The 14,150-nt window shown below is 35.9% G+C and overlaps 1 protein-coding gene and 1 long non-coding RNA gene across 2 annotated transcripts in view; one reads left to right on the top strand and one right to left on the bottom strand.

The window, feature by feature from the left end:
* LOC150106302 (vesicular integral-membrane protein VIP36-like) overlaps positions 1-14,150 on the bottom strand; it is a 130,965-nt gene that overhangs the window by 32,966 nt on the left and 83,849 nt on the right. Inside the window, exon 6 of the mRNA XM_090392336.1 lies at positions 4,867-4,981. Coding sequence (XP_090248462.1) covers positions 4,867-4,981 — 115 coding nt within the window. The remainder of the gene's footprint in view (positions 1-4,866; positions 4,982-14,150) is intronic.
* The window catches only part of LOC150106303 (uncharacterized), a 162,650-nt gene that overhangs the window by 93,581 nt on the left and 54,919 nt on the right, over positions 1-14,150 (top strand). The window lies entirely within an intron of this gene.

Raw genomic sequence — 14,150 nt, 5'->3', positions numbered from 1 at the left:
CACGTTAACACCTGTCCTTTTAGAACTTTCGCAGAAAGAGTGGGAGCACTAGAGCCAATTAGAACACCATATATATCAGAGAGGCATAATGAATTCAGTCTAGTAAAAGATGCCGCTTTTAAGCAAACTACACTTGGTAAAATCACAAAATGTGCCTGACCAAATCAGTTAGAAATTAGCCTCAAAATTCCAGATCTGCAGTAGCAATTTTCTCAGTCAAATACTGATGAAACATCAGTTGAAATTACCGATAATGAACCTAAAATAACAACTGAACAGGTACATAACAAAATGCAAAAATATTCAACTGTTCTACAAGGAGAAACTGGAGTAGAAACAGAAAAGCAAGTAAGACAATTGAAAGAACTTAATATGCAGACAAGATCATCAAAAAGGAAAGACGAGTTAATAAAAAAAAATGAAGATAAACAAAAAAAAAAAAGGAAGGAAAAAAAAAAGGAACTACAAGTAAAAGGAAAAGAAGTAATAAAAATGTAAGGGGTGCTTAAGGGTCAAAGCTGTATGACTGAGAGTAGACCTCCACATAGTCTTTAAAGGAATGTGGAGAACCGACCAGGACTTCTGACCTAATGTCCAAATCTTCACCTTCTCATGGTGTACCCTGAACGAACGAGGATGGCCTGGCAATTTGGGATATAGCCAACTAAATTGTATGCTTATTGGCTTAAACCAAAACACAAAATGATGGTATAACATGATAGAATTTCGTGCTTGGCTGGGTGTTGACGGGTTAAACAAGGGCCCCCGTTGTTTTTGCACAGAACCAGAACAAATAGTGAAAAGTTAACTACTGGAACAAATCTGAAAACACACCCCAACTCAACATGACCAGAGTTAAAGATTGGTACTATCAACATCAGAAGCCTGAATGGCAAAGAAATAGAGCTAGCTGAGGAATTAGATAAGTACCAGATCGACATAATAGGGGTGACCGAAACAAAAAAGACAAAAACTGGTGAGATCTTTCTGAGCAATAAATACAAAATATTATACTCGGGCAAAGACAATCAAGGAAAAGAAGGAGTAGCCATAGTAATCAACACAAAATACAAGGCTAATCTTCTTGAATGGCAGGCAGTCTCAAGTAGAGTGATGTGGGCAAATATGAGAATGGGGAAACTGGACAATGAGAAGTATTTGTGGTCATGGTCCCACAGAAGATTCTACCAAGGTAGAAGTAGAGGAATTTTTTGAGGCTTTAGAGAAAGCAACTGACACAATGAAAAAAGAAAAGTTGGTCCTTGTTGGGGGATCTAAATAGTACTGTAGGAAATGATTGTCAGACATAAAAAATATTTTGGGAAAACTTGGAAAAAAGAGCAAAGCTAATAATAATGGCAAATACCTGTTGGATTTCTCCTCAGGACATGGACTGGTTACTATTAACACCATGTTCCAACATAAAAATGTGCACAAATTCATATGGAGAGAAGAGGCAAGGAATAAGAAAAGTCTCATTGACTATGTTATTGTTAATAGTGATGTTTTCTCCCTGGTGCAGGACACCAGAGTGTACAGAGGATTTGAAATTGGAAGTGATCACTATTTAGTCTTGAGCAGGATAAAATTGAATTTCATATTGAAAAGAATGACATATAAGAAAGTTCGTAGACTTGAACTGTAGACTAAAATACACAAAGATTATTGAAGAAAAAATGAAAGAGTTTGAGAAAAGGAAACAAACCTTGGAGATTCAGTGACAAGCCTTGAAGAAAACCATGATTGATTCAGCCAGAGAGGCATGGGGTGAGGTTGTCTGCAAGAATAGAAATATCAGAACACCATGGTGGATACAGGAAGTTAAAGAGGCAGTGAAGGAAAAGAAGAAAGCATATCAAACGTTCCTGGCAAATAAGTCACCTAGTGCTCTTAGAGAATACAGAGACAAATGTAAGAGAGTTAAACACTGTGTAAAACTAGCTAAACAAAAGTCATGGGAAGACTTCTGTAAGAACATAGAAAATAAATATCAAGAAGGTGGCAAAATATTCTGGAGGTTGTTCAAGAAGTTCAGAAATGGAAGAGAGTGTTGTAAAAGGAATTAGAGATGATAGTGGTGACATGAAAACTGGAGAAAAAGATATCCTCAAAGTATGGAGTAATTGCTTCGAAAAATTGCTAAATGAAACAAGCAGTGATGATAGCACAGTGGTAAAAAAAAACTGACCAGGCATGCAGTCAGGAATACACATCCATACTTGAAGTAGAAAAAGCCACCAAAGGCTTGAAATGTGGAAAGCCAGCAGGAGTAGATGATATTCGACCAGAAATGCTGAAGTATGGTGATATAAAAGTCTTACGGTGGTTGCACTGCATAGTTTCAAAATGCCTGGACATTCCCGATGATTGGAGTAGAGCTCTCATAATACCCATACATAAAACGGAAAATAAAACTGAACGTGAAAATTACAGAGGTATTTCCCTACTGAGTGTTCCTGGTAAGATTTATGCAAGTATACTTGAGAAACGGTTAAGAAGAATTGTGGAAGAAAATCTTGGTGAAGAACAAGCTGGATTCAGGTTAAATAGAGGCTGTCAGGATGAGATCTTCACTTTACAGCAAATAGTTGAGAAATCATGGGAATATAACAAAGATCTGTATTTAAGTTTTGTAGATCTGGAAAAGGCATATGACAAGGTGCAAAGAGAGAAACTATTCAAAACGCTACAGTTATATGATGTCAATGAGGCATTATATCAAGCAATACTTAGTGTTTATTTGAGTTGTGAGTCAGCAGTTAGAATTGAAGGAAGTACAGGAAGATGGTTTGATGCTAAAAATGATGTCAGACAAGGGTGTACATTATCCCCGTGTTATTTATTATCTATATGGATCACATTAGAAGGAAAGTGGTATTAAACCTGATATCAAAATTGGAAATGTTAATGTCAGCTCTTTTGCTTTATGCAGACGATGTTGATATAAAAGGTGAATTTTGATATAAAAGAGCTGAGGCCTTTTCTCCCTCTCTCATGCTATCTATCTGTCTTTTTTTTTCTCCTAATATTATCAGGTTCTCTTGCACCCCCCCCCCCCCATACTAACTACTCTAGGCCTATAATGAGCAACCCTTTACTTTTCACCTCAATGAAGGTTGAAACCGGTCTGGGTAGTGATCAATCCCGTAATGCATAGCATTATACATGTCCGTAAGGAGATGTACTTTGCATAATGGGATACTAAAGCAAATGATGTGAAGTCATTAGCATTTATATATAAGTTGCCCAGTCCTGAAAATATTAAAGGCGTAAACTTTGTTTGCTTACACTTGGATAAAGGATTAAACCAAGAATATAATTTCTTGGCATCTTTAATTTATTTATATTTACTATTTATGATTTTATTTTCCTTTTTACTATATTTAAAATATCTTGTAAGTTCACACTATCGAATACTTTATGCAAATTACTAATTATAATGAAGAGCCAAAGGCTTCAATTCGGCGACACGAACATATTTAAGTTATTTCAAAGAGTTTCATGCCGAATATAGAAACTATATAAAGTTCGGCGATTCCAAGCGTAAGCAAATACCTGGATAGTGCAGCAACTGACCCTTGTAGGTAGTGCAAGCTGAGGCAACTCATACAAAGGGTGGAGCAAGCTCCGATCACTATTCTTGATATTTACCCATAATGTGAACTTAACTCCTAGGAGCTGTATTATTGTTCAACATTATGAGAGAAGGTCACTATAGTAGAAGATCTCATAATAGAGAAGGTCACTACCCATCTGGGTAGTGACCTTCTCTCATAATATTGAACAATAACACTATAATAGAAGATCTCATAATATTGAACAATAATACAGCTCCTAGGAGTTAAGTTCACATTATGGGTAAATATCAAGAATAGTGATCGGAGCTTGCTCCAGTTGCTGCACCATCCAGGTATTTGCTTACGCTTGGAATTGCCGAAGTTTATATAGTTTCTATATTCGGCATGAAACTCTTTGAGTTTCTTATTCGGCTAAGAAACAATATGGGATAACATCCCTTAACTTAAATATACTTTATGCAAATCTATAAAACATAAAAGCTGGATTGTGTACTGATTATTTTACTGCAAATTGCATCACTGAATGACTTTTCAAGGTATACCTTGGAAGTTCTGTCCAGATGAGTTTTCTCTATAATTATTTGGATCTGTTCCATCTCTCTTTTTTAAAAATGGATGCTGTAATATTTTTTCTCCATTCATCTTATTTGTTATTTAGAGGATTTTTTTTTAGTATTACTTTATATATATATAAAAAGTCCAATGCTATTACAAAGCAATTCACTATAGCAAATTATCCACTGTAACAGTTATTCCTGTGGTTTCTATAAGTGTGCTACAGTGAGTCAACTGGAATTATGAAATGAAAGGATTAAAGGGATTTCAGCTTATTCTTTATATATTCAAAGCCAGAAATAATACAAACCAACATGCAGCTACCATGGCATGAAACCTGAAGTATCCCTCTCCCCCTTTCCCAGAGCTTACTGACCTAACTAGTGTTAATGATGGAATAAATCTAAAGTGAAATCTAGTTTTTAAGAAATCTATCAAAATCTTTTTTGTTGAGGAGAACTGAAAAAAACACAATTATCTTCAACTAAATACTTTTGAGGGTATTTATTCCAATAATCAGAAAGATGGAAGGTGATAACTTCCCTGTATTTATTCATTATAGCAAACCTTGTGTTGTAATGAACTGTTTGTTGGGTCAATACAGGTAATCTATTCTGAGCATTACTCAAGTTTCGAGGGGTTATGTGCTAGTAATATAAATTCATAATGGGATACTACATATTATCATAATATGAATGCTCAAGCTATTATTAAGAGACATTTCTGTCTGTACCTGAAAGTTCTCCTGTAGTTGCAGAGGAACCAAAGAAGTATCCTGTGGGTAATCTGACCCCTTTCACAGCAAAACATTCTTTCCAGGCATTTTTTCCTTCAATATCTGTGGATACCTATTGTAAAACAAAATTTGTAGTTTTTTTTTTTTTAATAAACTGTATAAAACAAAATTAAGGATTTGTAATATTTCACTTAATTATTTTGTGATCTAAGAGTCTATAATAATTTAGTGAATAAATAAATAAATTCACTAATGCTTCCCCCCCACACACACTTTTTTGTAGCCTGAGGAGCAGTCAAACTCCATTGTCAGCCAATCAGAGATAGCTGATTCAAAACTATCACTAATTTTAAAATAGCATCTGGTGAAAAGAGAGACAAGTGATGCCATCTAATGGTTCTAACCCATTATATTATGGTCTAAAATAATATGGGTTCTATGGCCATTTTCTAGAGTTTACAGGATGAAAAACCCATGTTTCTGGGAGAAAGAAACAATTTATCTATCCCTGCCAGAGATTGACTAACTTGAGAACTGGCCAAGAAAAGGGTCAGAAGTTCCTCTAGTTTGCAACTAGAACTGAACTTGGAAAATGTATTCTTTGGGCAACCTAGCACTATGGATGCAAACACCATTTGAGCTTGGTTGGTTTAATGAATATCTGTTGAAAAAGAAATACAAAACAATGTTTACAGAAAATTATTTTATTAGTCATTTCTCTTAAAAATATAATCTCTAAGGTGCAACACATAAATAACATCCTGCAACTTCTAAAGGATGTGACATGTGAAACCGCACTGAATTGAATTCAGTGTGGTTTCACATGTAATATACCAGGGGGTATATTACAATACATATTCAGCAAAAAAAAACAGGAATTTTTTTTTAAATTTTTATTAAAGTTTATAATACCATATTCTATTCTCCTTCAAAGTACTCTCCATGTGAGTCAATGCACTTGTTCCAACATTTTTTTTTCCCCACTGCTGGAAATAGTTCTGGACCTGTTCAACTGGAATACTGTTTATGGTCGCCAGCGACTTTTCTTTCACTTTGCCCACACCAACAAATCAATGCCCCTTTCATGGTTTTCTTTATCCGTTGGAATAAAAAAAAAAAAAGTCAAATGAAGAGAGAGAGATCAGGTGAGTAGGAAGGGTGAGGAACAACTGTCATGTTGTTTTTTCTGTCAAGAACTGTTGGACAGACAAGGCCGTGTGGGCTGGAGCATCGTTGTGGTGCAGCAACCAATTTCTGCTACTCCACATTACCAAAAAAACTTACCAAACTTTCTTGTAAACACTAACAGAAAAAGTAGCCAGAACAATGAACCAGTTCATTCACACAGGATGACACCACTTGCCAGACTGGCATGGAAAACTGCACACTCACAATGCCTAGCAGCAGCATCTGTAACTAGAAAATGCATGTGCACCAAGTTCAGATTCAGGTTATTTTTGGGTACCCACTAGTAATAATGGTATGGAATAATACAGCAGCAAATGTAGATGTTACAACTGACATTTTGTGTAAGAAACAGAAACACTGGCAGATACCACATCATATTCAGCAACATATTTAACTAAATTAATACAAATGACAAATTTAACAATAGTAAAAACTATTTAACAGTAATTCTAACAGAGCTTTCATCCAAGGTTTAAAGAAAATAAATGTGACAAAGGAGAACAATCTACCAAAAGCTAAGATAGACATAAAGTCTGCTGCTGATAAAGCCTGATTAATTTATTAGGACTTCAGCAGATGCTTTTAAAAAAAAATCTGATATCAGAAATGTTTATGCAATAGTTTTGTACTTTACTAGTGAATTCTGTGAGAAATGCTGTTCATGGTGCTTCATACAAAAGAATAAGGATTAAAACAAGTAAATGTTTTCTGTAAATGTTTAAATAATGCAAGAGAATAACAACCAGATGGAAACTTTTTAACCAGTGCAGAGATATATTTAAAGGAAATTTACCAAACAATTTAAAAAGATTTACAACTAAATCTGCTTTCAGATCAGTATGCTAAATGAATGATGTGACTCAAGTGTATGAGGAGGAAGTACTTTAGTAGCATAAACTAAATAAGAATTCAGCTACAGGGGCTGATAGGATTTCAGTACAGATAAGGAAGTGTTCAGCAAAAACTCGTACTCTTGACCAGATTGAACAACTTAAGTCTGAGCAGAGGAAAGATTCCACAGGAGTAGAAATAATGCATAATAATTCCACTGCACAAAGATGGTGCAAAGACTATGTATCTATCAATCTGTTAGTACCTCTGGAGTGGTAGTGAAGATACTGGAGAAGCTGGTGAGAGCTTGCATACAGAAATCGGTTGACAGAGAATCTATACTTTGCAAGAAACAGTGTTGGCTTACTAAGAAAAAGTCGTATTTGAACAAGTTGTTCATATTTTATGTTTCATTTAAGTTAGACAAGGGAAATAGAAATAATATGGAAGGCTGTTACACAATTTGGATGATAAGGAATTGGATCATAAACTATTAGTTTGGATAAGAGGAAGAGGATGGCTAGCTGACAGGTTTAAAATAGGCTTGGGGGGGGGGGGATATAACTCAGTAAGAATTAAAATGATGTGGTGTTACCTAGAGACCAGTTCTTGGTCCACTGTTATTCAGTCTGTACATAAATGACAGTGAAGGGATTTGACGGGAGACATACAGTTGTTTGCTTACGGTGAAAGATAGGCAGAGTAATTAGGGATATCCCTGACATGTAGCTCTTGCAGAACAAATCAAACAGGTTGAAATAGAATTGCTGGCATGAAGAAATGGCTGTCAGGTCAATGTCAGAAAAAAGAATATTATACTTGAAATTTCGATAGGTAGGAAGCTGAAGTCATGTAAAGAATGCAAATATAATCCAGAGAACAACAGCAGTGCTGAAACAAACACTGATTTAAAGGTTAAAAAAGTCATGAAGTCCTTTTCTCTTTATAAGGCATTGATATAGCTCATATTGTCTCCTGGTATTTGAAGTAACAAAGTAGGATGCTAATCAGGAATGTGGAATGTAGATCACAAGGACAGATTAAGAATGTGTGAACTGTAAACACTAGCAAACATGAGAAAGAGAAGTAATGTGATAGAAGCTATACAGACTTATAAAAGGGTCATATATACCATGCATGATAGAATTTTTCATTTTATAGAAGGCTGGGACACAGGAAGTTAAGAGGAAGTGAAAGAAAAGAAGAAAGCATATCAAAAGTTCCTGGCAAATAAGTCAGCTTATGCTCTTAGAGAATACTGAGACAATTGCAAGAAAGCTAAATACAGTGTAAAACTAGCTAAAAAAGAATTCATGGGAGGACTTTGGTAAGAACATGGAAAATAAATATCAAGAAGGTGACAAGATATACTGGAGGTTGTTAAAGAAGCTCAGAAATAGAGGAAAGAGTGCTGTAAAAGGAATTAGAAAAGATAAAAGTGAAAACAGGAAAAAAAGATATCCTTGAAATATGGAGTAATTACTTCAAAAAATTGCTAAATGGAACAAGCAGTGATGACAGCACAGTGGTAAAAAACACTGACCAGGCATACAGTGAGGAATACATATCCATACTAGAAGTAGAAAAAGCTATTGAAAGCCTGAAATGTGGAAAGGCAGCAGTAGCAGATGATATTTGACCAGAAATGCTGAAGTAAGGAGGTATAGAAGTCTTACAGTGGCTGCACTGCATAGTTCAAAAGGCCTGGAAAGAGGGACAAATTCTCGATGATTGGAGTAGAGCTCTCATAGTACCCATACATAAAAAGAGAAATAAAACTGAATGTGAAAATTAAAGAGGTATTTCCCTACCGAGTGTTCCTGTTAAGATTTATGCAAGTATACTTGAGAAACGGTTGAGAAGAATTGTGGAAGAAAAGCTTGGGAAGGAACAAGCTGGATTCAGGCCAAATAGAGACTGTCAGAATGAGATTTTCACTTTATGACAGATAGTTGAGAAATCATGGGAATATAACAAAGATCTGTATTTAAGTTTTGTAGATCTGGAAAAGGCATATGAGAAGGTGCCAACAGAGAAGCTATTCGAAACACTAGCTATATGGTGTCAATGGGGCATTATATCAAGCAATACTTAGTCTTTATTTGAGTTGCAAGTCTCTCTCTCTCTATGTTCACTGGGCATCTACAAATGCCGTATGGTCACTCCGATGCTTGGTTATTTGCCACACCAGGCCTTGCCATGTAGTCCTGTTAGTTGTAAGTCAGCATTTAGAATTGAAAGAAGTACAGGAAGGTGGTTTAATGTTAAAGCTGGTGTCAGACAAGGATATACATTATCCTCTCTGTTATTAAATATGTATATGGATCACATTATGAAGGAAAGTGGGTATTAAACCTGATATCAAAATTGGAGATGTTAATCTCAGCTCTCTGCTTTATGTGGATGATGTTATACTTCTAAATAAACCTGCTATAAGTCTGCAAGGTTCCCTGACTAAAGTGAATAACTTTTGTAAAAGATATGGCATGAAGGTCAGCATTAAAAGACAATGAAAATAGGCAGAATCATTGAAAATATCAACTGCATTGTGAATGGAGAAACCTGTAGAACAAGTAAAACATTTCAGCTACTTAGTACGATTTTTAGTGAAGATAGTAAATTAAATATGGAAACAGACAACAGAATCAACAAGGCTGGTATGGTAGGAAGTCAACTGAATAAATTTATGTTAAAAAAAAAATATATGAATAAATTTATATGGAATAAGAGAGAAATTAGCCAAAACACTAAATTAGCTGTATACAAGACAGTATTCAAGCCAATTTTAACTTATGGATCTGAGAGCTGGGTCAGAAGTAAAACACTTGACCAAGAGACTGCAGATATGAGAATCGTGAGATAGATTAGGGAATGAACAGATGACATCAATGGCAATATCATATTAAAAACAAGGATATTAGGAAAGAACTTGACATTGTCAGCATCCAGGAATGTGTGAGCAGAGCTAATCCCAGGTGGTATGGTCACTTAAATAGAATGGGAGAGGAAAGATTAGCAAAACAAGTGTTCTCTGCAGGTTGGTAGGAAAAAGACCCAGAGGAAGACCAAGATATAGGTGGATTAATACAGTAAAAAATGCCTTAGAAGACAGAAATCTAAGATCTGATAATATTGCAGTCTTGACAGGTAACAGACTGATTTGGAGGAAAATTCGATAGGAAGTTAGTAATGATGTAATTTTCATGTAGTACTATCATATCCTTTATACCCCTTGAGGGTATATATCAGGAATTTGATGATGATCATGATGATAGAAGGCTGGGAAAGGCCAAGAGAACTTCCTTGGAAGTTGAGAATGAATACAATCAAGAAAATGGTGAGCTAGATTTTTTCCCTCTTAGAGCAATGTATGATTATAATGGCTTATCTTTTGAGGCAGAAAAGGTATAACAACTATGGGTGATGGTAGCATCCTTCAATGACTCCCTGACTTCTTAGAGGCCTCCAATAATAATATACATATTTACAAATGAACCTTACATCTTTACTAATAATAAAGAACATTAGTCAGTTTCACATAACTGCCCTGCAAAACTATAAAAAGATAAATGGTTATCTGATAATACTAAACATAAATTAAAGCAAGCTCATAAATTGCAGACTTTTGTGGTAACAATATACTTGCAAAATGTGAACTCAGTATTGTTCAACATGAGTTATACAGAAGTGTGTGTGGGGAAGGGGGGGGGGAAGAACAGGATATCTATATTTAAATTCAAACATCCCACAAGTTTAAAAATGAATGAAAGTTAAGAAGTTAATAATAAAGTGCTATTTTATAGAGAAGTTAAATGTATTGAAAGTTTATTTTTCACTTGGTCAGGCTATAATAAATTTAGTTTAATCCTTTATCCAAGTATGTGCAAACAAAGTTTGCACTTGAAAGTATCTTCAGGACTGGGGTAAAGTGGTACAACACCGGGCAACTCCTTGCAAAGGTGGAGCAAGCTACCAAACCTCCTATCTCAGTATCTCCCACATCTCCTTGCGGTTATGTATAATGTTATGCATTAAGGGAAGGGCCACTACCCAGGCTAGTTTCGACCTTTATTGAGGTCTCTTCAGTGGGAGCCAGGCCCAAGTGGAGTTACTAGGCAGAAGCATTAGCAAGGTCATCTCCTCCTATAGGAGTTGCCAAACGGTGTGCTACCTTTTTATTAAATTACTCTGGATTTAGAGAAAGATGTTGAAACTTTATTTTTCACTTGGTCAGAGTATAATAAATTTAGTTTAATCCTTTATCCAAGTGTGTGCAAACAAAGTTTGCACCTGAAAGTATCTTCAGGACTGGAGTAAAGTGGTACAACACTTGCATTTTTACAACATTTACATTATGGGAGATACTGAGATAGGAGTGTGGGAACTTGCTCCACCTTTGCAAGGAGTTGCCCGGTGTTGTACCACTTTACCCCAGTCCTGAAGATACTTTCAGGTGCAAACTTTGTTTGCACACACTTGGATAAAGGATTAAACTAAATTTATTAAAGTTAAATGTATTTTTCAATATGTATGCCATGAGCAAGACAGTTTGCAATGTTATTCTTATCTTTGGCAACTGAAATCTTGCTTAGATGTAAAATTAATTTATTAAAATTAGTTATGAGAGAGCTTAATTGAGATTTTATATGAGCTGTCAAAATTTTGTAATGTCAGTGATATCTGTGTGTGCGTGCGTACATGTGAGTGTGTGTAGACAAACGTTGTTTATAATATGTAGTCAACAGAAAGGAAAGCAAAAGTCACCACTATATTATCAGAAGTGATAAAATGAGCTTACTTCAGTGTGAGAAGACTGTCAAAAAGAACTGTCATACTTACTGGATGTTTCATTATGAATTTATAATTAAATAAATTTTTCTGCACTGTGAAGAAAGTACTTCGTATTGTCAAGCCCAGCACTGGAAATTGGTAATGGCAGTGCACGATCGTTGACTTGAACAGAAGTTTGTCAGTTGCATTTCTGAGCATGCGCAGAAATGAAAAGAACAATATTGAATGTTGCTAAGCATTCAGCTGTTCATGGAGTAGAAAAGGAACACAGCAAGAGAAAACTGTGGCATTTCTGTGTCTTCAATATATGAAGACTGGACAAAAATTAGAAGTTAAATGGAAAACAGGGAGAGGATATCCTTGTATAAAGAGATAGGTGTGAAGGTTTTAGGAGTCGTTAATCTATGTAGGCTGTTTTCAATAAGTTATAAGACTATATTTATACAGAAAACAGATTATCTTTAATCGTCATCATTTACATGGTCTTTTTCGAAGTAACTACCGTGAGACGCGATGCATTTGTCCTACCGGTGCGTCTACTTCTTAAACACATGTGAAAGTCCGTTTTTTGAGAGTTCTTTCAAAACCGCCTCCGCAGCTTTTACACATGCTTTGTTGCTTTCGAAATGGCGGCCTCTTAGTGGTTTCTTGAGCTGAGGAAACAGCCAGAAATCGCATGGTGCGAGATCAGGACTGTATGGAGGGTGTGGTAGGATATCTATGTTGTTCTTCTGCAAAACGTCCACTACACAACCAGCAATATGTGGCCTTGCATTATTGTGGTGCAATAAGAAGCCATTCTTCAGCAATGGATGCTTCCTTTTGATGTGCTGTACCATTGTCCGTAAAACATCCGCATAGTATGAGCCATTTACAGTATTCCCGGGTTCTACAGCGTATTGGTAAACAATGCCTTCGTAGTCAAAAAACATTATGGTCATAATTTTACAGCTGATTTTACAGTTTTTGCTTTCTTGGGGGGTAGGCGAAGACGGATGCTTCCATTCACTGCTTTGTTGTTTCATTGTAGGGTCATAGTGATACAACCAAGCTTCATCTGCTGTAATGATGCATTTTAAGAAGTTGTTGCCTTCTTGTTCCAGTCTTTCTTTCCATTCTGTGCACACATCCACTCGATGCTGCAATTGCTCCAGTATCAAGAGTTTGGGAATCCATCGGGCGCAAACACATTTCAGTCCCAAATGTTCAGCCATGATTGAGTGAACACTTCCCACAGAAATATTCAGGACAACATGCAGCTGGCGTACTGTAATTCTGCGATCCTCCTTGATGATAATCGCTGCTGTGTTGATCATTGTCTCTGTGATGGACATTGAAGATCTTCCCTCACGTTCAAGATCTTCCACATTTTGCCCTCCTTCCTTAAAAGTTTTATGCCAGTGAAAAACACTTGCCCTCGACATTGTTTCATTGTGGAAAGCTTCGCGTATCATGTTAAAAGTGCCCGATGCTGATTTTTGCAAACGCACACAAAATTTAATCGCATAACGCACACAAAATTTAATCGCATAACGCTGTTCCAAGGACACCTCCATTTCGACGACTGGTCATAGCTCATAGGCACGGCGAAACAAGCTTGCATTTAGTCACGTGACACTCTGGCACATCAGCCCGTATATACCATCTATCAACCTCTTTTGTTAATACAGACAGCAACATTTCTTTATTCCACAGAAATTAATATTGTGACGAGTGGTTTCGCGACAGTAAAATTAGTCTTATTACTTATTGAACAGCCCTCGCATATATGATTTATTTCAGTTAAGGCTGGAAGGAACTTTACTGATTTCCAGTTCATATAGAATGGGCCCAGTAAACTTTGTTTTATTTGGGATTCTCAGTCTATTATCTGAAGACAAATATAACGTGATTACTTCAGTGGATGAATGCTCTAATTCTAGCTTTTCCACATAAGAACAGAGCTGCTGTCATTCCCCACATTTTAGCTTATTATAATAATAACAATTTGAGGAGAAGGGGTTGATTACACAGATCAGACAATTAGCATACCCAACAAAAAGAAAAAGAGAGGGAAGAAATATTACAAGAAAATATTTTTTCATCTTCTGAAGGTAACTGCATGAAATTCATACAAAATACATAATACAGGCTGATCAGCTGAAAATCAGGCTGATCAAAGACACTCACTGAATGGAAGTAATAGATGTGAATGTGAATACCTATGGTTGTCCTGGAATCCAACTCCTTTTAGGCTTACTGCCTATCATTTTCCAGATGCTTTTCCTCCTACAGAAAAGAAAACCAACTTGACAATGTACACTATATGTGCAAAGAAAAAATTCAAAATAAGAAAAAAATAATAACAACTTCGGAATCAAGATACTTCTGTCCTGATTGTGATGTTGAGCTGTATGTGATACCATGCTTCATAATAATTTTCTTTTATCTTCCTCTCCCCTGCCCAACCTCTTATGAAAAAATTGTCACTT

Source organism: Typopeltis vanoorti, chromosome 5 (assembly GCF_054136105.1).
Source record: "Typopeltis vanoorti isolate ZY-2024b chromosome 5, IOZ_Tvanoo_1.0, whole genome shotgun sequence".
Lineage (NCBI taxonomy): Eukaryota > Metazoa > Arthropoda > Arachnida > Uropygi > Thelyphonidae > Typopeltis > Typopeltis vanoorti.
Note: the sequence above shows the minus strand (reverse complement) of the source record. Positions and strands in the feature narration are given on the sequence as shown.